Source organism: Vairimorpha necatrix, chromosome 2 (assembly GCF_036630325.1).
Source record: "Vairimorpha necatrix chromosome 2, complete sequence".
NCBI classification, from domain to species: domain Eukaryota; kingdom Fungi; phylum Microsporidia; family Nosematidae; genus Vairimorpha; species Vairimorpha necatrix.
In genome coordinates, this window is record NC_088817.1 from 628,744 (window position 1) to 650,867 (window position 22,124).

The 22,124-nt window shown below is 27.6% G+C and overlaps 8 protein-coding genes and 1 non-coding gene across 11 annotated transcripts; 5 read left to right on the forward strand and 4 right to left on the reverse strand.

The window, feature by feature from the left end:
* Positions 1 to 601: 601 nt before the first annotated feature.
* On the reverse strand, positions 602 to 2,158 carry VNE69_02159 (ATP-dependent RNA helicase; the record flags this gene model as incomplete). Its single annotated transcript, XM_065472708.1, has 1 exon — positions 602 to 2,158. The coding sequence occupies one exon, from the start codon at positions 2,156 to 2,158 to the stop codon at positions 602 to 604; it is 1,557 nt and encodes a 518-aa protein (XP_065328780.1).
* A 188-nt stretch (positions 2,159 to 2,346) lies between these two features.
* VNE69_02160 (uncharacterized protein) lies at positions 2,347 to 4,374 on the reverse strand (the record flags this gene model as incomplete). Of its 3 annotated transcripts, XM_065472711.1 has the most annotated exons (2): positions 2,991 to 3,013; positions 3,051 to 4,374. In XM_065472711.1, 2 exons carry the CDS (start codon positions 4,372 to 4,374, stop codon positions 2,991 to 2,993), a joined length of 1,347 nt encoding a protein of 448 aa, XP_065328783.1. The 3 variants fall into 3 exon arrangements, with proteins under 3 accessions (XP_065328781.1, XP_065328782.1, XP_065328783.1); XM_065472709.1 differs by having other exon boundaries at positions 2,347 to 4,374; XM_065472710.1 differs by having other exon boundaries at positions 2,347 to 3,831.
* A 300-nt stretch (positions 4,375 to 4,674) lies between these two features.
* Positions 4,675 to 5,121, reverse strand: VNE69_02161 (uncharacterized protein; the record flags this gene model as incomplete). The annotated part of the gene is made up of 1 exon (XM_065472712.1): positions 4,675 to 5,121. The coding sequence occupies one exon, from the start codon at positions 5,119 to 5,121 to the stop codon at positions 4,675 to 4,677; it is 447 nt and encodes a 148-aa protein (XP_065328784.1).
* Positions 5,122 to 7,548: 2,427 nt separating this feature from the next.
* VNE69_02162 (ribosomal protein eL14) lies at positions 7,549 to 7,866 on the forward strand (the record flags this gene model as incomplete). The annotated part of the gene is made up of 1 exon (XM_065472713.1): positions 7,549 to 7,866. One exon carries the CDS (start codon positions 7,549 to 7,551, stop codon positions 7,864 to 7,866), a length of 318 nt encoding a protein of 105 aa, XP_065328785.1.
* A 393-nt stretch (positions 7,867 to 8,259) lies between these two features.
* On the forward strand, positions 8,260 to 8,664 carry VNE69_02163 (uncharacterized protein; the record flags this gene model as incomplete). Its single annotated transcript, XM_065472714.1, has 1 exon — positions 8,260 to 8,664. The coding sequence occupies one exon, from the start codon at positions 8,260 to 8,262 to the stop codon at positions 8,662 to 8,664; it is 405 nt and encodes a 134-aa protein (XP_065328786.1).
* Positions 8,665 to 8,764: 100 nt separating this feature from the next.
* Positions 8,765 to 10,186, forward strand: VNE69_02164 (uncharacterized protein; the record flags this gene model as incomplete). The annotated part of the gene is made up of 1 exon (XM_065472715.1): positions 8,765 to 10,186. One exon carries the CDS (start codon positions 8,765 to 8,767, stop codon positions 10,184 to 10,186), a length of 1,422 nt encoding a protein of 473 aa, XP_065328787.1.
* A 166-nt stretch (positions 10,187 to 10,352) lies between these two features.
* Positions 10,353 to 13,184, forward strand: VNE69_02165 (DNA mismatch repair protein MSH6; the record flags this gene model as incomplete). Its single annotated transcript, XM_065472716.1, has 1 exon — positions 10,353 to 13,184. The coding sequence occupies one exon, from the start codon at positions 10,353 to 10,355 to the stop codon at positions 13,182 to 13,184; it is 2,832 nt and encodes a 943-aa protein (XP_065328788.1).
* A 182-nt stretch (positions 13,185 to 13,366) lies between these two features.
* VNE69_02905 lies at positions 13,367 to 13,438 on the forward strand. The gene has a single exon. It is a non-coding gene; the product is annotated as a tRNA-Thr (tRNA).
* A 3,945-nt stretch (positions 13,439 to 17,383) lies between these two features.
* Positions 17,384 to 17,719, reverse strand: VNE69_02166 (homeobox domain-containing protein 5; the record flags this gene model as incomplete). Its single annotated transcript, XM_065472717.1, has 1 exon — positions 17,384 to 17,719. One exon carries the CDS (start codon positions 17,717 to 17,719, stop codon positions 17,384 to 17,386), a length of 336 nt encoding a protein of 111 aa, XP_065328789.1.
* Positions 17,720 to 22,124: the final 4,405 nt, after the last annotated feature.

The window sequence follows — 22,124 nt, forward strand, 5'->3', positions numbered from 1 at the left end:
GGCGAGACATATTATAAAATAAAACATTCAAATTCCGTTTTTAAATCGGGAAAGCATACGCTAGTACTCCTTTATATTAAAATTATAAAGCGAGATTATAATAAGACACTCCCTAAAAAAAACTAAAAACTAAAAAACTTCAACGGCCAATAACTTGTGATACACACCAGCATACCATAAAGGCCTCGCTTGTAGGAGAAAAAGTATCCCTTAGGATTAGAATCACAAACATTCCTTCCTGTGACCCGCGTTCAGCAGGTTTTAAGAGAATATCACGCCTGACCCACTCGTCAGTTAAGAATCTAACTAGTTCAACGTAAATGCTACGGCATCAGCAGCTTGCCATATCTCCCCCAGGTAAGATTGTGTTTTTCCTTCTAGATCTGTTCTGGTTTACAGGCCTATCTTTTCTCGTATAACGATATATCTTTGTACAAGAAAACACTCTACAATTTAGAATCATATGAGATTACCATTATAAGTTTTAATAATTATATGTTTGATCAACAGTTTATAACTATATTTAATATAATAAATAGTAGATCAAACATATAAGTACTATAATTATAAATAGTAGAACAAATATCAAAATATAATTTTATTATAATTTACTTCTTGTTTTGGTCCTTGCCCTCTTATAATTATACTTCTCCCTTTTCTCTTTCACATAGTCATCTTTCATCACCCCAAACACACTACTATATATTTTACTATCTTTCCTATTATAAGGTATATAAAACTGATCTCTAAATTTATTATCTTCTTCTATTTTCTTTTCTTTAATTTTCTTCTTATTAAAATGTTTCTGTAATTTATTATTTAATAATTCTTTAGTCTTAAAATCACTATGTATTTCTATCTCATTTATCTTATTTTTATATTCTTCAGGTACACACACTTTATTTCTAAATTTCAGACATTTTTCATATCCTTTTGTTGTTTTATTTTTCAAGTATAAATATTTCTCTACATTATATTTATCTAGTATTTTTGAGGGTAAAGTGCCCAGTTCTACATTTTTAAGATATGTTTCTTGAATATTATAAAAGTGGAATATGTCTTGGTATGTGACGAATGAATAAGCAGTGCCTGTTCCTCTGATTCTTCCTACTCTGTGGATGAATGTTCTATCATCTGATAAGTCGTAATTTATTACTGTGTCTAGAAGTGGAATATCTAAGCCTCTTGCTGCTAAATCTGTGACTATTAGAATGTTAAATTTGTTATTTATAAAATCTTTGTAGTTTTTTAGTCTTGCTTGTGTGTCCATACTTGAGTAAATCCCTTTTGATTTATAATTGAAGTCTTTTAGTATTTCTAGTAAGTAATCCACAGTGTATTTTGTACCCACGAATATAACTATCTTATTATTACTAATTTGATCTAGTTTATCGTGATCTTTATTTGATTTATTTATATCTAAATTAGTTAGATCTGGTTTACTACTATATATAATATTACTATCTAAATCTTTAGTACTAGATACATCTTTACTATCTAATTTACTACTAGATACATCTTTACTATTAGATAAATCTAATTTAAATAAATCTGCTTTACTACTAAATAATATGTTCAGTAGGACACTCTCTTTACTTATACTTGGTATATAATAGAATTTATATTTTATATTCTCATTTATCTTATTATCTACTTCTACTATCTCCATATCTAAATGTATATCTGGTTTAGTAGCACTAAAGAATATCTTCTGACATTCTAATTTCTCATTTATATTTTCAAATTCTTTTCTTAAATCTTTTTCTTCTAAAATTCTATCTATTTCATCTACTACTAGTAGATCAAAAGATCTACTAGTAAATTGATAAGGAGTAATTACTTCTATAGTCCCTGGTATATTTATATTTCTACTTAGATATTTTATATTTCTTTTGACTTGTGTTATTAATTCCCTAGTTGGTACTATTATGAGTATATTTTCATTCTCTAGTGCCCTTTGTAGTGTCGGGATGAGGTAGCAGTAAGTCTTCCCGCTTCCTGTCCTGCCTATTCCCAGGACAGATTTGTGCTTAAGAATCAGAGGGATGATTTTCCTCTGGATTGGAGTTGGATTTGAGAAGGGGATGTTGTAGAGGAGATTTTTATTAAGATTCAAAGTTTTAAATGATCCTCCTTTTATTTTCTTAATTTCATCCATATTTAAAATGGGGTGGAACAAAATCTTATATAATTCTATAATTTATTGTATGGTATAGATTTTATTTAAAATATGATTTATTATAATAGATTTTATTTATTATAATAGATCTTATCTACTATAGATCTTATTTATAATAGATTTATTTTAAAATAGATTTTAGTTTAGATCTTATTGTAGTTTATTTATTAATTCCCTCGGGCTTGTTTATATCTCTTGAGTTCTTCTATTGCTCTCTCATTCTCTTTCTTGATCTTCTCTTCTTCTTCTTTTTTCTCCTCGTAGTATCTTCTTAATTCTTTATCTTCTACTTTATATTTCTCTGCTTCTTCTAGTCTATTCTCATCTATTAGTCTCTTAAATATGAACATTTTAATATCTTCAATAGATCTATCAAGTATCTCTTCATTAGATCTATCTTCATTAGATCTGTCTTTATAATTCTTATCTCCGTCTCTTTTATGGTTAGATATCTTAGAGTATATTCTTATTAGTAAATCTATATTCTTGATCTCTTTATATGTCTTATATATCTTCTCTCTTATATATTCCTTATACTCTGTCTTATCATACACTTTATTATATTCTATAAATCCTTTATCTATCTCTTTATTTATTAGATATACATTCCCTATATTTATATATACGTCACTGTAGTCTACTACTAGACTGTAGAAGATCTTAAGGGCTTCTTTATACTTCCTGGATTTAGTCAAGCATATTGCCACTCCATTCGCCCCGTAGAATGAGCCCAGGCACTCTGAATATTCCTTAATAGTAGACGCCTTTACAAGTGTGTCATAAATCTTGAGATATTCCAGAGTCCCGTGATTTAAGAAGTTGTAGATTTGTGTACTGAATTTATTAGATTTATCATAATAATTTAGATCACCCGTCAACCAGAATATATTATATTTTACATATACTGATGAATTAGTATTATAAATATCTTTAAGTAAATTAATATCATCTTGTTTAATCATAGTAGATCCATTATGATTAGAAATATCTTTAGATATATTTGATTTAAAATGATCTATATCTAAATTAGTTAAATCAATATTACTAGATTTACATATATCTTTATATTTGAAATATATTATGTTGTTCTGGATTATATTCTTATCTACTAATTTATTATCTAATAATGTCTTATATTTACTTATACATGACTCAGGATTATTCTTTATCCCTCTCATTATATTTATAAATCTCTTTATATCTGGATTTATATTATTCACTTCACATTTTATATCTTCATTCTTATACTTCTGGTATATCATAAAATACTTGAAATTATTAAACTCTAAACAGTCATATTCTTCATTTATGACGTCAGACCGGAGAATCCTCTGGAGATTGTATTTTGATAAGATATTGTCATTTAAACTTAGAGACAGTTTATAGAAATGAAGAGCTTTAGAGTAATCCCCTTCTAAGTGGTACTTCTTACCTTTTAAGTAGTAGAATGTGTCATTTTGGAGATCAAAATTAGATAATTTTGAGATTTCATTTATATTTCGTCTTAAGATGCTCAACAGAACATCTAAATTTCTCTTATCTAGATTTAGATTTAAATTTGACTTATCTAAATCTAAACTAGACTTATTCAAATCTAAACTAGACTTATCTAAATCTAAATTTGACTTATCTAAATTTTCATGAAATATCATGTTATAGAAATCTATAGAGACATTCCTTTTAAACATCTCCTTCCCTATCTTATAATTACTCATATCTTTATTATTAAATATACTCATACTCCTTAATATCTCATTAGTAAATTGACACTCTTTCTTCATATAATAATTACACAACTCTATTCCTAATTTATACTGACACTTATTAAAATAAACAAGAGCTCTACTATATTCCTTATCTTTTATATTTCTAAAACCTAATAAAATATAATAAGAATTATAAGAAATATCTGATTCTTCATAAATATCATTATTATGAATCATATCAAGACTCATTTGGAAAATAGTAGCTTTGGTCTTAATATCCCGTATGGGACTACTCTTGATATAATCAAGAATCTGCTTACAGTACTTGTACTCGGACTTGTAAGCATAGGCGATTTTGAATTGGGAAGAAGATGACAGAGACGAGTCTTTAATGATTTCGAAGAGAGAATCGAAATCTGAATCTTTGGGGAGATCAGTGGTATCAAAAGATAAAGACGAGTCTTCGTCTATCTTGATCTTTATAATCATGAGGGCCAAAAAAAATATAAACTAAAATATTATATGTAAATTATATTATGTTATTTTATGTTATTTGAATATTATGTGTATTTTAGATTTATAAATTTGTGAAATTATTTCAGCATAAATAAGAAAATCCAAAAAAGACGAAAAATAAAAAATAAGAAATACAGTTTGAGATAGGGAGAAACCTTACATATTTAGAAGAAAGAGAACACAATAATATTACTACTTGAAAGAGATATCATCTTACTAACTTCATTTTATAGATTTAAATTTATACTATGTTTTAAAAATTAACATTTATATTTAATTAAGCATCTGGTCTATAAATGCATACCCTTCATCTATATACTTCTCACTGTACTCAATTATGTCTTCATTAAGTGTCTCTTCCTTTAGTGTCTCTTCCTTTAGTGTCTCTTCCTTTAGTGTCTCATTATTAAGTGTCTCATCCTTTAGTGCCTCTTCCTTTAGTGCCTTTTTATTTAGTGTCTCATTATTTAGTGTCTCATTATTTAGTGCCTTTTTATTTAGTGCCTTTTTATTTAGTGCCTTTTTATTTAGTGTCTCTTCTTGATTGTCCTCCTTTAGGAAATTATTAATTCTCTCTATACACTTCTTTAATTCTACTTGTAGATCAGTCATAGTCTCCTTGATATTCTCAGACATACTGTCTCTCTGTAAGACACCGAGAGAAGTGAAATATAAAAAGACGAGGTGATTTATTTCTACTTGGAGACTTGTAACATCCATAAGAGGGGGGAGATATAAGATTTATATTAGATATATAAGATTTAACAGAATTGTAATATTTGGAGATAATCTTTGAAATTTAAGGAATCGGGGCTATAGTGCTTAAATATGGGACAAGTGATTTCTTATAGAAGATTTTAATAGAAAGAAGCGCTTTACAACAAAATTAACATAAAGACAAACAATAAAAAGTAGTTTAAGGCTTGGGTCAGTGATTTATTAAACAAGGGGACTCTTCACCTGGCTGGTTAAAGGAAACAATCAGGCTAGATCCGAATCAATTTACTGCTTCCTACAGGATAAAAATATTTTCTGTGGATCATTTAGCTACCAAGTGTGATCGAATGTTGGGTTTTGATTATAAGAAAGACACAACGAGCATAGATGCATTCATCTCTTACTATGTATTAAATATGAGTTTAAGGAGAACAAGAAAATACTTACGGCTCAGTACAAGATATCATAAGTAAATAAATGTAGACACTAGAATATCTACTAATATAATGGTGGCCTATAATAATTTTATATTCTTGTGTTTGATAAGAAGAAGAAAGAAATTTTAATAGTTGAAGTTGGTATGACAAACCAGGAGCAACTTTTTATAGTAGAGAATGAAAAACTGAGAAAATATGACCTTCTTGTAAAATACATAAATCTCGGACAAGAATAGTTCCTTAAGCAAGGACATGGGATGGAGTGGTGACCAAATATCACTTAAAATACAACGGGGAGCTGAAAATCCAGGTCTACTTTGAAGCATACATTCAGTCTATTATTTGCCAAACTCTAGAGTTCATCTCTTTATAACTATGACGAGGATACGATCAAGAAATAGGAATAAATGGCTAGAGCTTTATACGCACTAGCGAATATGGCGACTGTTAAAAAAGTGGTGTCGGCAAAGGGGAATTAAGCTAAAAAACATAAATGATTCCATAGAAACCAAAGTTGTGAAGAGGTGAATCCCATGAGCGATACCGGGGCAAGTTGTGCTAGAAGTATTTAAGATTAATGATAAATTAACTTAGTAAATCTTAAATAAGTATGCAATAGATCTATTCGCGGCATGTTAAATAAATCGATCTTTAAAATTCTAGGGATCTTAGTATAGTGCTTAAATATGGGGCGCTCCTTAAATTCAAAATCACAGGGGTTAAAAAAATTAAAAAATTTACGAACATGTATTGTAAACATTCTACAAAAAAATTACAAATGCCCTTATGATTTTGAATTTAAGGAAAGCGATTTTGTGAATTTTAATTTTTTACCCCTAATGCAAGTTAGAAATCTCTACAGCATAATATTTGTTGAAGAAGAAGCAGCTATAGAGTACTTAAAGGCTTTAAACTTTTACAGAAATACTATAAAGTGTGACTGTGGTTGTTTTATGAACCAAGTAAAATCTAAAAACTACTTGGGAGGAATCTGCTTTTATTGTACAAATAGCTTCAAAAAGCGAAAAAGCAATAAAAAGGGCACTTTTCTACAAAAGTCCAGGATGATTACGCACATACTTTGAGAATGTTGTATTGCTGGGTGACGAAAATGACCAACACAATGGTCTCAGTAACATGTGAGGTCTCCGAGTCCACCTACATTTCTTTTAAGGGCTTTATCCTAGAAAAAATAAAAAAATGAAATAAATACATTTTTTGTAAGAATAGGTGGGCCGAGAATTACTATTCAAGTCGACGAGACAGCAATATGTGGAGGTCGTATAATAACAAATCCCACGACAGAAGAAGAAGACATCCCTGGGACGACTTGGCTAGTCGGAGGTATAGAAAATGAAAGCAACAATTGCTTCTTAAAAATAGTTCCTAATAGGACTGACCCTATAATGTTAGATCTATTTAGGGAGTATGTAGTAGAAGGAACTACAATAAGAATTGATGGGGTTGCTTAGTATCATTCTGCTGTTCGCGATTTCAAATCTGTTCATGAAGTCGTTAATCATAGTGTTGGTTTTAATAACGACAATGGACAACATACTAACAAAATAGAGAATCTGTGGAGTCATTTGAAGACCGAATTGAGAACAAGAAGAGGAATAATGAAGGTAAACATGGAAGGTTTTATATACGAGTTTTAATTTAGATCTAAATATTTAAAAGAGAAGAATTCTGATACTTATGCAGAAACTGATAACAGAATACTCTTGTTAGAATAAATGTTTCTTGTTTTTACTTTTTTTGATTTTTTTAACCCCTGTGATTTTGAATTTAAGGAGCGCCAAATATGGGACAAGTGATTTTTTAAAGACCAATTTAATTCTGTCTATAAGTAGACATAACTATTTAAAAAAATGTTTCTTACTATTAAATCTTCTACTACAATATATTTTTAATGCTAAATCTTCTACTACAATATATTTTTTCTTACTAAATCTTTTCTTTTTATTTTTCTTTTTTTTTTCTTACCCTCACTATGAAATTTATAGAACTCGGTAGACTCGTCGCCCCCATAATAAAAAAAGAAAGAAATATCAAAGCTATTATCATTGGCATTATTGACAGTACATTCGTGGTCTTAAAGAAATCTAATGGCGAGAATGAAGTATGCCCCGTCTCGTCTCTTATACTACTAGATGAAGTATATGATATTAAGAATCTTAGTAGTGAAGAAATAGTCAAGTTGATTGAGAATAAGAAAGAAGAAGGAGGAGCTAGTAATGATTTTGAGAGGTTTAAAAATAAACTGAGAGAAGAAGTTAAGAAGAATATATTAAGAGAAAAAGGAATATAATAAAAAGAAATATATTTAAACTATATAATATTTATTACACCAGTAGAAATCTATTGTGTGTGTGCAAATTTTAAAAAAGCTTTTCTGTAGCTTTTTACTCTTGTTTGAGTTTAAAATTGACATAGTTTCCCTACGTCATGTGCGTATACTTTGCCTTGACTAAATTCTAGTCTTCAAGGCTTTTACTTATAATTGACCATGAGAAAATACAATCTCTACTCTTCTTTAAGAATGTTTTAAAATGTAACAAGATTTTTGTATCTTTTCTAATTTGATTCTTATCTTGAGTTTTATTCATTTATGCAAGAATATGTTTCAAGTTACTTAAAAATCAAATTTGAATCTTATTTAATTTGATTTTTATAAGATTTCATCTTTGTTTATTCCTCATTTATGAATATCAAGTTGTACATGATCTTGGAATTAGAGAAGATCCAGCTGAACCACATAGAAGGCATTTGGGTCAGACCATTCAGGCCTCTAGTCTTTCAAGTGTATGTTATTAAGAATATGAATGTGTATGAATTATACATAAGTAAGAATACAATCAGAGACAAGTGGTCTCTAAAAAGTTCTTCTTTTCTTTTTTCACATTATGAAGTTCTTGATATGCTCAGAGAGATCAATTTGATTTTTTTGGATTTACTAGAGATGTTTAAGATAAACTTCAGACCTGGGAATATAGAAATATCTATTAAATCAGAATATAATAATAAGATGAAGATTAATAATTCAATAAAATTACAAGAAGATTATAAAAAGATAAGTAGTAACTTATTAGACAATATAACTAAATAAATCTAATTATATTTGTAGTCTTGTCTATACATGTTTCATTATTTGTTATGAAACACTGTTTCTAATTCTCAATATTTAACATAGTTTCAATCAACACACTATGGAAGAGAAACAGAATGATAAACCTATAGAAATGCCTTCTAGAGGTAGACCAAGGAAAAAAGATCACTTACTAGACCCAGTATTCAATAATGAACCATATAATTATGAGACTACAGAAGAGACGAATGGGTACAGTATAGAAGATATGAGGCCTTATAGTAGTAGAGAAGATAATGAGATATTAGAACAATTTAACAGTATAGGAGAAGTAATAAGAAGAAGAGATGAAAGAAGAGATGATAAACATAATTTAGTTGATAATAGGTATGGAGATGAAAGATTTCATCATCAGAGAATGTTTGAGCCAAGATTCAATGACCTAAGACAATATGACCCGAGAATGAATGGACAGAGATTTAATGACCTAAGAGTAGGACCAAGAATAAATGACCCGCGACTAAATGCTCTGCGTGTAGGCCCGAGACTAAACGACCCGCGACTAAATAGTCATATACTAAGTGAACAAAGATATCATGAAGAAAGATATCACGAACAAAGACCAAATCAAATGCCATTTAATGAACAAAGACCAAATCAAATGCCATTTAATGAGCAAAGACCAAATCAAATGCCATTTAATGAGCAAAGACTAAACGAATCAATTCTAAATGAACAAAGACCAAAGGAATCAATTCTAAATGAACACAGATTTAATGATACAGGATCCTCCGATCAACAAATACCAAGTCGCCCAAGCCCGAATGATCCCAAATTAGATAGACTCCCTGATCAATATGATCCCAAACTAAATGACTCTAATTTGTACATCGACCACGATTTAAAGAATAATGACGACATATTCGCCGATGACTTCTCTCAGATTAATCCAGTCCATGTCCAGAGTAATAATCCCTTCAGTCATGACTCTACCCAGTCTTTCTTCACTAAATCCAGACCCGTCTTAAACATCTCAAATTTCTATAAGTCCCCTCATAGACCCTCTTATAAACTCCCTGATGACTTTGATTCATCCTGGATGTATAAAAAGAAGAGAAAGAGTAACCCTGTCCTCTGGCAGTATATAAACCAGTCTCAAGATGATTTTAAGTCTCTAATTCATCCTTCTAAATATTCCAGCCTTGATTATATCCAAGGCTCTGATGTATTAAATAGAGATTTTAATAATAGCATCTTACCATTATTTCTTAATAGTAGTAAAGAGATGAATGATGAATATAAAATGATTATAAGTAATTTTAAGAGGAGAGTCAGTGAATTAGACTTTAGTAATGTGACAGTGCATCAGTTGAAATTATTAATGAGGGAGTTTGGGCTTAATCATACGGGGAAGAAGAATGAGTTGATTGAGAGAGCGAAGCAGACTATAAAAAAGATAGAGAGCACTAGTAAAGAGATGAGTAAAAAGAAAAGTAAAGAAAAAGAAGAAGAAGATGAAGTATATAATAATGTATTCTTCTAACCCAAAATAAATGATATTTAAACAAATATAATGTAATATAGTTCACTATTTAATGTTTGTTTTATTTAAATAATGTTTGTTTTATTTAATAAAGTAGATTTTATTTAAATCTTATTTAATTATAGTTCATTTTATTTAAATATAAATATATGCCCAAATTTCAAGGATGCATAATTTGAAGGATTTTATAAAAAAACAATCTGAGAAAAAAAAGGAAGAATTTCTTCTCTCTACGAGTGAGGAGGAAATGTTCAGTTCACTTGACAGTCCCAAGAAGATACTCAAGTCATCAACAGAGGGCAACATAAATGACACCATAATAACTAATAATAGTACTATTATTAATGATACATATAATAGAAATAATAATGATACTAGTACTAATAATAGTAATAATAATAGTACAAATAATAGAAATATGGAATCTGGTGGAAGATATAACTTCCTAAAGGATATCAAAGATAAAAATGGTAATTCACCCACAAGTCCAAATTACGACAAATCTTCTTTATTCATCTCCCCCTCGGACTTACAAACCCTAAGTCCCTTTGAGAGACAATTCTGGTCTATCAAAAAGGACTACTTCGACACTGTCGTCTTTTTTAAAAAAGGAAAATTCTACGAATTATACGAAAATGACGCGGACATCGCTTCAAGGCTCTTTAATTTCAGGATCACTGACAGGGTGAACATGCGTATGGCAGGGTTCCCTGAGAGCAGCCTCGATGACTGGATTTGTAAATTTCTAGAAGCGGGGTATAAAATAGCCAGAGTCGACCAACTTGATAATATGGTGAGTAAAAAGATGAAAGATGATAAAGAGAAGATATTACAAAGAGAGTTGAAAGAAGTTATAACACAAGGGACAGTAGCAGATATGAATCATTTAAAAACAAATGACTCTGTGTGTACATTAGTAATACATGAAAATACAACAAATATTTCTGACGATACTTCTTTTAATTTTGATATTATGTTATTTGATGCTTCAACTAATAAAATATTTTGTAAAACTTTTACAGATGATGAAAATTTGAACACTCTGAAAACAATATCTACAAAATACACGATCAAGGAATATATTTCAAAAAGGAAATATAATTTCTTAAAAAACTTCATAAAAGCAGAAATATCTACTACTACTAGTGATACTAATTGTAATATTAGTAGTAGTAGTATGTGCTATGGATATTTATATAACTATATGAAATATCTAAAAAGAGAAAAATCTCTAAATTCTTGTCAATTTATAAACTTAGACTCTGACTCATCTGGTCTATCTCTAGACTCAAATACTATAAAAAACATGGACTTAATCAGTACAGAACACGATAAAACTTTATTTAAACTTATAAATTATTGTAGTACACCCTTCGGGCAGAGAAAACTAATGAACTGGATGATGACACCCTTTGGAAATTATAAAGAAATAAAAGAAAGACAAGAACTTATAAAAATTATAGGGGAAAAAGATATAGAAAATATAGAGAAAAATATGAAAGAACTTGGAGATTTAGAAAGAGGATTTAGTAAAATACGGAGCGGGAATGGGAAATTTAAAGATTTAAAAGAGATAATAAAAAAAACAGAGATAATAATAAAAATATATGAGATCATTATGGAGATATTTAGTGATAAAATAAATGACAAAGATAAAAATAATGATAATAGTATAAATATAAAGGATAGAGACGGAGATAGTGGGAAGAAACGAGCAAAAATTTACAATGAAACAAATTTGAAAGAAACAAAACACAACGAATTTATAAACAAAATTGTAGAAATCAAAACAGGTGAAAAATATCAATTTATAAATAGGACAAAATTGATAAATTTTATAAAAGATTACAATTTAAACTACAAAATAAAAGATGACGAAATTGTACCGGGAAAAAATAATTCAGAAGAAATCTCAAGACTACTGGAAGATAAAAAAAATATAATAAAAAAATTTGACGAAATTTTAGAAAAGGAAAAAATTAAACTGAAATGTAAAGAAATAAATTATAAAAATGTAGGAAAAGAAATATTCCAACTGGAGGTGCCTAAGAACATAAATAATAAAGTATGTGATCAAGATAGTGTAATAAGTAAAAATGATACTAATAATTACTTCCTGGTGAGTTCCACAAAATCTTGTAATAGATTTTATACTACAGAAATTAGAAGTCTAATTTCTGAATTCCAAATTCTAGAAGAAAAAATCTTCCAGGCAAATGGGAAATTATTCAATCACGCAGTTTCATACTTCTTAAAAAGTGAAGATTTATTCTTTAACATTATAAACGATCTATCAGATTTAGACTGCTTAATTTCAAGTGTAAAATTCAACCTAAAAATTCAAGGATGTGTACCAGTTGAATCAAACATATTAAATGTAGAAAATATGGGTAATCCAATATATAAAGAATATATAAGAAATAATTATAAAGAATCCAATAATATCTTAATACTAACAGGATCAAATATGGCAGGGAAATCTACATTCATGAGATCACTCTGTCTAAATATAATTCTATACCAAATGGGTCTAAACGTACTAGCCAGTAAATTTGAGTGTTCCGTATTTGACAAATTATATTCAAGAATGGGCGCCAGTGACAATTTGAGACGAGGCGAGTCGACTTTTATGGTAGAATTAAATGAGACATGTCATATACTAAAAAACGCGACAAACAGATCATTAGTCATAATGGATGAATTAGGACGAGGAACTAGTACAAAAGACGGGGAATGTATAGCGAGAGCAGTACTTAAAAAATTAGAAGAGATAAAATGTCGTGTACTGTTTAGTACACATTATCATAATTTAATATTGATGAAGTATAGTCATGGATTTATGAATACGATGATAAAAGGAGGAAGAGTGGTGTTTTTGTATAAACTTAAAGAAGGGAGATGTGAAGACTCGAATGGGGTTTATGTGGCGAAACTTGCAGGTGTGCCTGAGGAAATAATAAAAAGAGCAGAGGTTTATAAAAATAAGTATGAAATATGAATATAGTAAAAAAAAATAATAAAAAACAATTTAGTATTTATAAATTAGAGTAAAATAAAATATTTATACGATTTAAATTATTCATGTACATTTTAATCTAACAACCATAAACTTAAATATTATGCAAAATAGCTATTTTCATATCTTTTTAATGTGTTAGTATATATATTAAAAATTTTTAAGCCTCTATAGCTCAGTGGTAGAGCGCTAGTTTAGTAAACTAGAGGTCTCGAGTTCGATCCTCGGTGGAGGCAGTTCTTTTTATTCTCGAAGTGAAAATCAAAGGTAATTAAGAAATAAAATATAGAAACTAATACATTAAAAAATTTAGAAAGCGTATTTTATATTTAATCTTATTACAAATTATATTTTAAATTTATTAAAGATATTTAGTAACTACGAAGATAAATTGACTGCGGTTGAAATATTTGCATTTTTATTTCAGGATATGCTTCCCTGTGTTTTTTTAAACGTTTATTCCAATTTCATTTGTGTTAATCTCTTAGAAATTTCTAATATTTCATTGAGCAATCGTAATAACTAACGGGACACTAAATGGTCATTTTTTAATTCCAAAAGTTTTCGAATTCAAAATTTTTAGTTGCCGATTTCTGCAACCTACACTATTTCTATTGAATCTAAACAACAAAACTATTATTATTGTTTCCATGACAAATAACATTTTTGAAGATGAATAGCGGTTTAAGATAGCAACACCTAAAAATATATGTTATTATAATATAGTCAGTATTTTTTATTTCATTTTTCGACAGATATATTAATACCGTTATTAATAGGTATATGGCTTGATAAATTTACATGCCGAAAAATCTCATAAAATATATTCTTTTTTAACTTCTTCAGTATACTAGCCGTTGTGTTTCTTTCACGCTTATTTTCTCTGTTTAATCAATCATCTTTCAATGTTTTTAGCATCAAGTATTCAATGCTATAACACCTATTACTATTTTATAATACAATCAACCACTAATATCATAATACTAATGTAGATCGTTTTTTAAGTGAAAGAATTTTTACGACTGAAAATATTAAAGCTCTAATATCTATTAAGAAAATAGTTATGATGTAATAATCTAAATTAAAAAATTATATGTATAGTCAATAAATTATTATGTTGGCGGTATTATTAATTCTACAGTTTTATTACTTTTAACAAGTTATTAAATTTCTATTATAGTATATAAAGGCTTGTATTTAATTAGGGCATTTAAGAAAGTATTCGGACTAAACATCAAAAGTGGCTGTCTAAGGTGTTTCAGAAAAACAACTAAATATATGCTAGATGTTACAAGTTAAAGCTCTAAGAATATATAAATAACATGCAAATAAGATCGAACACGGATTTTTTATTGCAAATTTTTATACCTTATTTATAATTATTAAAAAAATGATTTTTATTTTTTTAAATTATTCCCTAAAAATGACCAAACATACTTAAGATTATTATAATTCATCATTATAAAAAATTATGAACATATTTAAATTAGCTATGATAAGGTATCTACTGAAATTAATTTATACATTTATTATGAACTGTGAAATATTTGACATTTAGTATTAAAAATATAAATAAGAAATTCATATTTTTAGAGATAAGAATGTAGATGAATTTGGAGCCAAGGCAATAAGCAGCAGAGAGTTTTTGAGGATGAGTTGACAATTATTGAATATTTCAACGAATTTATTAAATTCTAAATATGCCCCAATTTGGTATTCAGTATAAAAAGCAATCAAAATAATGAATAACAAGAAAGATTACTATACAATAAGAGAAATTTATTTAGGTTCAAATTTAAATCATCATTTGTCAAAGATAAATTATAATTAGATATAGATATTGTATGCATATAATTAAACTAGAAATGTTTCTTAGAAATCATCATATCATACGTATAAAAAAATTTAAGTTTTTTAGTATGAACTGTTATAGAAACCTGGTACTTAAACTACTAATAAGACCATTATGACCTATAATAATTAGTAAATTTAAACCTTTAATGAAAATATGTCTGACCTTATGATTAACAATGCTTGGATTAAAGTATTAAGAATAACATAAATAGCAACATAATTCTTGCATTTAATTATGATAATTTAATGGCAAAGGATGAGATATTCAATCAAACAAACTTAAAAGATAAGATGAAAATATTACGAATATTCTGTACTTTTAAGTATATGATAACAATGTTATTATTTTATTTCTGTTATTAATTTATTTTAGAAAAGAATCAGAATAATTTGGTAAAGGCTCTGACAAGCGTTTAAGCTTCTGAATTTCCTTAGCAGAGACATAAATTTCAGTGTACAGTCACTGCCTACGAAAAAAACAAAAAACATACATTAATGCAATTATTAATTCTTCTTAAAAACAAATTGGAACAAGAGATAATGTTTTCTTAGATAACCCGGTCTAAACAATGTCATTTATGGTCTTGACAAATTGTATTCTTGACATTGCTTAGCTTCTAATTAGATATTTTTATAAAATACTATATTTTAATCTTGTCGTGCATCAGAAGAACTTGTAAATCATACATAGTAAATAAGTTAAAGCTTATAATATCATAACTAGTACTGCAGATACCACATATGGCCGTATCTAGTTGTAAACTATAATAATGCACCATTGCCGCCTGTAAGACTTTAATACTGATTGATACCATCATATGTCTTATTATACAGTTGTCTATGTTAATTTACTGCGGAATTTATACAAAATTAATCTAAAATCAATTATCATCCATCATATATAGGAAACAATTTTAATTCTAAAGATCAAGGAAAACGCACAAATAGCTATTAAATAGAGATAATTCTTTTCATAATTCTTAAATTGTTATTAATATCAGAGAACTTGCCTTTTTAAAAAAAAATGATTTAATAAATTGATATTTTGAACTTATATTGTTTTTGAAATTATTATCAAAACAACAGCAACATATAATGAGACGAATGTCTTATGAACAATAATATGAGCTTTTATTTTCAAATAAATATATTATAATCTGATATAATCTTTTTAAAATACGGAAAGCTATATTGTGTTATTTCGTTTTTTATTTTATTATTATGATCAATCACAGAAATATTAATGCATATTGACATTCGACATATTATTCTTCTAACCTTTATTCATATTTTGTCATCTTACCTACACAAACAAAAGCTATTCACATCTACTTACAGAAAACAGCGTCTAACAGAAAAATAAATGTCTTCTTTAATTCTAAATAAAATTCTAATAAATTTTTACTGATCAATATATAACACATTATTCTTCAAGAATGTAATCTTAATGTAATTGTAAAAAGATGTAAGTAAATAACATTTTATTAGTTTTTACTACAAAAACGTGTTTTTCATATTATTCAGTAAATTTGTTTTGAATTCATTTCTAATTTAACAAAATAACATCACTGTAAACAAACATTTGACAATATTCATATTTAAAATTACTACATGAATTTCATTCAAATCACATACAACATTAAATTGACACATTTTTGATTCTTTTATAATATTTATATTAATTAATAAAAATGTCAAAAATCAAAATATGAGTATTAAATATGTTCCAAAATTAAAATTTTCTACAAAAGTTTGTTATTGTAAAATAACATGTTTTCTTGTTTTTACACTATTGTGTAAGTTTACATATTTTGAATTATATGTATTGTTTATTAAATTGACGCTATAAAATTTCAAAATTAAAAACATAAAAGTTAAAAGAAATAGAAGATATTTGTATGCAGAATTAACACTTTAGTGATCATTTTTATTTGTTGATATTTTTAATTTAGAAAAATATAAATAGAAAAAAATTATATATCCCTGCCCTTAATTCCGTATTTCGGTGGAATTATTGGCTGTTCACATTCGGGGTTGCAGTTGGCTTGTCGAATGATGGATAAGTACCAATGTTTAAGTTTTGTTTCAATTGAGTTTTTTCTACTTCTTCATTTATTTTTTCTTGTATCTATTGGCATATAACTTTATAAGATTCTATATGAGAATGTATACACTGGTTTCGTTTTCTCCGTCTTTCTTCTTTTCTTCGATATCATTTATACACTATATATAAAAGATATATATAGTATATTAATGATATTGATAAGAAAAATAAGAAAGAAATTAGGAATAAAAAAAATATTTTTATTAAAATATATTTATTTCTATTAGCTATATATTTCTATGGCCCTGTAGTATAGTTCTAGTATGGTCTGAGAACTTATATCGGCACTTCTGTTTCTGTCGCTCTTATCACATTTGACCGTTTGTCTCTCATTTTGAAACCAAACATTAATCGACTTTAGGCTTAAATTCAATAGTACGCCTATATCACTCTTCACATCCGTAGTTGGGTATTTAACCCTATTAAAAATTGCTCTGAGTACATAATTTTGTACACGAGTCTTCTTGTTCCTGTTTGGAGGTCTTTTATCCTCTTTCTTCAATTTCAATAAACCTATTATAGCTTCACTGTATAATTGCTTTCTCATTATTATGGCCATATCCCTAAAGGAGATAAAATATTTATCATATAAATCATTTACCATAAATGGAAAAAAATAAAAAATGATATAAAAACGTAGAGTAGTAAAAATTATGTTTTTTAAATTTCTAACTGTTTGAATTACATTTATATTTTTAATATGATATTTATAAATTAATAATATATAAATATTTTTGATATTTAAATGTTTTACATAAACAAAATACCAACATATATGTTAATATTGAGTAGTATTTAATGAATTAATGATGACTATGAATTATTTTGCATATGTCGTACTAAATTGCTATTTTATTTTATGACAGTATAGAGGCTTATATGTCATTTTTCAATATCATCGAGACAAATCATGTGTCATTGTACATTGATATTTATGGATAAAACGATCATAAGTATTTAGTACATTAATTAGTTATTTTCAATGATTTTTCTCCTTTATAAACGTTGAGAAATTAATTTATCATTTTCATAAATTAGTATTATAACACTAATTAGTGTGTCATATTAAATATTATACCAGTATAATTTAATCTTAATTCAAAAGAAGAAGTGTGTGTTGTATGTCACATTATTGTAAAATTTGAATTATACATGTTACAAAATTTATAAACATATATGATGAGGTATAAAACATGTTTATTTATTTACTTACAAAGTGATTCTAAAATGTAGAAATGTCAAATGTTTCAGAATGTGACGTATCATTGTTACAAAAAAAAAGGAGATTGGTTTTGTGTGATGATAATTTAAATATAATAGGATAGGAAAAAGAATAACAGTTATCACTATAATGACATATTAACTTCTTTGATGATTTAAAAAAATGTTGTTTACATTAAAATAACAACTAAATTTGTAAAATAAGACCTCTTGTTTAGTATAATACCGAAATATCTTATAAATAAATATTAAATCCTTTGAGACAAGTTTTAAACATTTTTATGTCGATTGAAATTGTTATAAATTTAATTTTTTTTACGGGGATCAAATACACAAGATCTTTTTTATGCAAATAATACATTTGATATAATAATACTTATGTTTGTTTAGTATCTGGCATTGCGAATTTTAACAGATAAAGCAGTTAACTTCTTCTTATTTGTATATGATGTTAAATGTTACACTAAAGATAGCGCCACATAAAGAACTCCAAACAATTATTTATGATCCTAGACAAAAAAATTAAAACTCAAATATGGTTCTAATAAATAGATTTTTTGTAATAAATACCATTAAGTGATTTATTATAAGTAAAAAATAGACTATCAATATTTCCATATTCCACATATAATTAAAAACCAACTGTCAAAAATCGAAGAAATACCAAAAATAGTGATATATTTTTTCAATAAGGTTTTTTATCTAAAAATATAGTTTTATACTTAGACATTTTTTTCTATTACAGTGTTAAGACTTAACGTTGACATAGTTTAGTTATAAAAATCAATAATAATGATGACTAAATATATTTATTCTAAAAATTAAGGGTATAAAATATAATTTTTTAAATCTCAACAATTACAATCTGTGTTTCTCTTCTCTATGTTACATTTCCATTAGCTTCCCTTAAGTTGAACATCTTCTGTATATTTTAATTAAGTTTTAATCCTGTTTTTTATTCTACAACGTCCTTTATATGCCAAGAAAAAAAAATATACTGTTTTTTTTATTGATTTGATTTTCGCACATGGTGCAGATGTAAATTCTACGAGACGGAAATTAAATCGGTAAAATATGCGTTTGCTTTTGTGGTTGATGCTAAAATAAGCTGTTATGCTAACTTATAGAGCTAGTATTTCATTGTCTAAATATTTTGTAAATTAAAACACAACTAGCAAGTTCTATATGGCGCGCATGTATTTAACGAAGCAATATATTACTAAGCTTTAATTGCTGAGACTCTTTTTTCGCAAGAATTTCAAAGAAAAATTTCCTTAAACGTATGCGACTACGTGGTTCCGACTTGGTATATTATTTTTTTAAGCTAGATACTAAGAGACAAACTTATGGTAGTTCTAAGAACTCTCTGGGGACCAAGAGAAAGCTATTCTATGAGTATTCTCTTACTTTTTTTGGTGTTTTTTGGAGGGAAAATCTCAATATTTTTAAAGGTAAAAATCAATATTTTTGGAGGGAAAATCAAAATATTTTCCCGCCCATAAATATAAAAAGAAATCATGCCTCGAGGGGTGTGAGAACGAGAAAGATAAATAAACATTTTTCATACAAAAATTCTTCTCAGACTGTTAGATAACAAACAGTCCACAAAGAATACATTGCCTGTGATTCCTTGTATAATTCTTCTAAATATAGATGTAGGATAAACATGTATATGATGTCCTAGGTTTACATTTCACATTTTGTTCAGTACAACTTACCTCTTTTATCTAGTGGGTAAGAAAGGGGAGCGATTTTACAGACGTATGTTTATAAAAAGGTCTGTGTAAACACTTTTTTGTTGGACGATATAAGATGTATGGATTCAAAAGTCGATTTTGAGGGTTTAAAGTATATATCGTGAAATGATCCCACAAGAGTCCGCGGTGATCCTCACAGAATTAATTTCAATATGATTCAATAATGTTCAAACGATGAACATTAACGACTATATTTCCGTGAATTTATAGAGGAGTTGACGGCATAGCAACTCTTCACTATTTCGAAAAACTTTCGTATAAGTAAAAGCATTTGTAGATCCTATTTGCAGACTCTACTTAGTTAAAAAATTATTTCTCAAAATCCAAAAATTGCATCATAGCATGCAATTAAAAAATAGCATAACAAGTAATGTTGAACTTTGAATTGGCCATTAGTCTCAATCGTCAATTTAAAGGGTTGTTTCAAAGGAACAGTGCTACTAGATACGACAGTAATATTTTTATGTGTAAACGTCCATAGATAGTTTTTAAAATACCTCTAACATAAGAAAATTTGTTTGTAAGTGTGTGTTAATAGCTGTCTATGTGGTAAAAAAAAGTCTATAAACTCGCTTTTTACGATTATTATCATTATAGGTCGATAAAACACTGTTAGAAATAATGGCCATGAGTACATCACTGATGTTCAGAAAGTAAAAATTTTTGTGATCCCACAAGAGTCCGCGGTGATCCTCACAGAATTAATTTCAATATGATTCAATAATGTTCAAACGATGAACATTAACGACTATTTTCCCGTGAATTTATAGAGGAGTTGACGGCATAGCAACTCTTCACTATCTCGAAAAACTTTCGTATATGTAAAAGCATTTGTAGATCCTATTTGCAGACTCTACTTAATTAAAAAATTATTTCTCAAAATCCAAAAATTGCATCATAGCATGCAATCAAAAAATAGCATAACAAGTAATGTTGAACTTTGAATTGGCCATTAGTCTCAATCGTCAATTTAAAGGGTTGTTCCTAAACATATTGATATTAAAATTAAAGGTATAAAATATAATTTTTTAAATCTCAACATCCCCCTCTTAAAAACATTCGTCTATTATCAATTTCAGCTGAGAAGAATGTCGCTTAATAGTTTTGTTTCCTGTCCTCACCAGATATGTGTTGTTTTCTAAAACTTTATAAATTAAACCTCTAACCTTAAATTTGGGTTCTCCCTTTTTGACACCTGTTTCCGTTTTTATAATAACGCTATCTCCCTCTGAAAATTGTGGTTCGGTTTCTCGGTTTTTATTTCTTTCATTAAATTTTAGTATCTCCTCATATTGTTTTTCCTTCACCTTTTGAAAATTGGTAGGGTTAAAGCTTCATTCGGAGACATACCTAATTTGCTATGATATATATTGTTATATACATCTAAAACCTTTAAAAGTTTAATTTTAAGATTTTCTTTTCCCTCTTGTTTGTATATTCCTTCTTGTATTGTCCTATTAAATCTTTCCACTCTTCCATTGGACTGGTGGTGAAATGGTGAGGTATAATGTAATTCGACATTATTACTTGCTGCCCAACATCTTACTTCTTTACTTAGGTTTTTTTCGATTGATCTAAAATTAGTTTATGTATCTTAATTTTTTGATTTATCATATCTAAAAATTTTATAATTTTCTTACTCTCCCTGGAACTTAGTACCTTTCCAAATCCGAATCGACTAAAGTAATCAATCCCAGACACGATATATTGGTTGTTAATTGGACCAATAATATCTATTGCTACTTTCTTTCCAATTGCATGTGACTTTACAAATAAAATTCTTTTCCCTCTTTTAGGATCATACATTTTACACCGAATACACCTCTTTAACTCGTTTTTAGTCAATTTTTCCATATCTTTCCAATCGTATTTCTTTTTAAGTTCATTTTGAACTGCTTTATGACCTCTATGGACAAGTTCTAGGTGTTTATCACGGATAATTTTTCTTTTGTCTTCCTCAGTCATTTCTAATTCTAGATTTTTAAT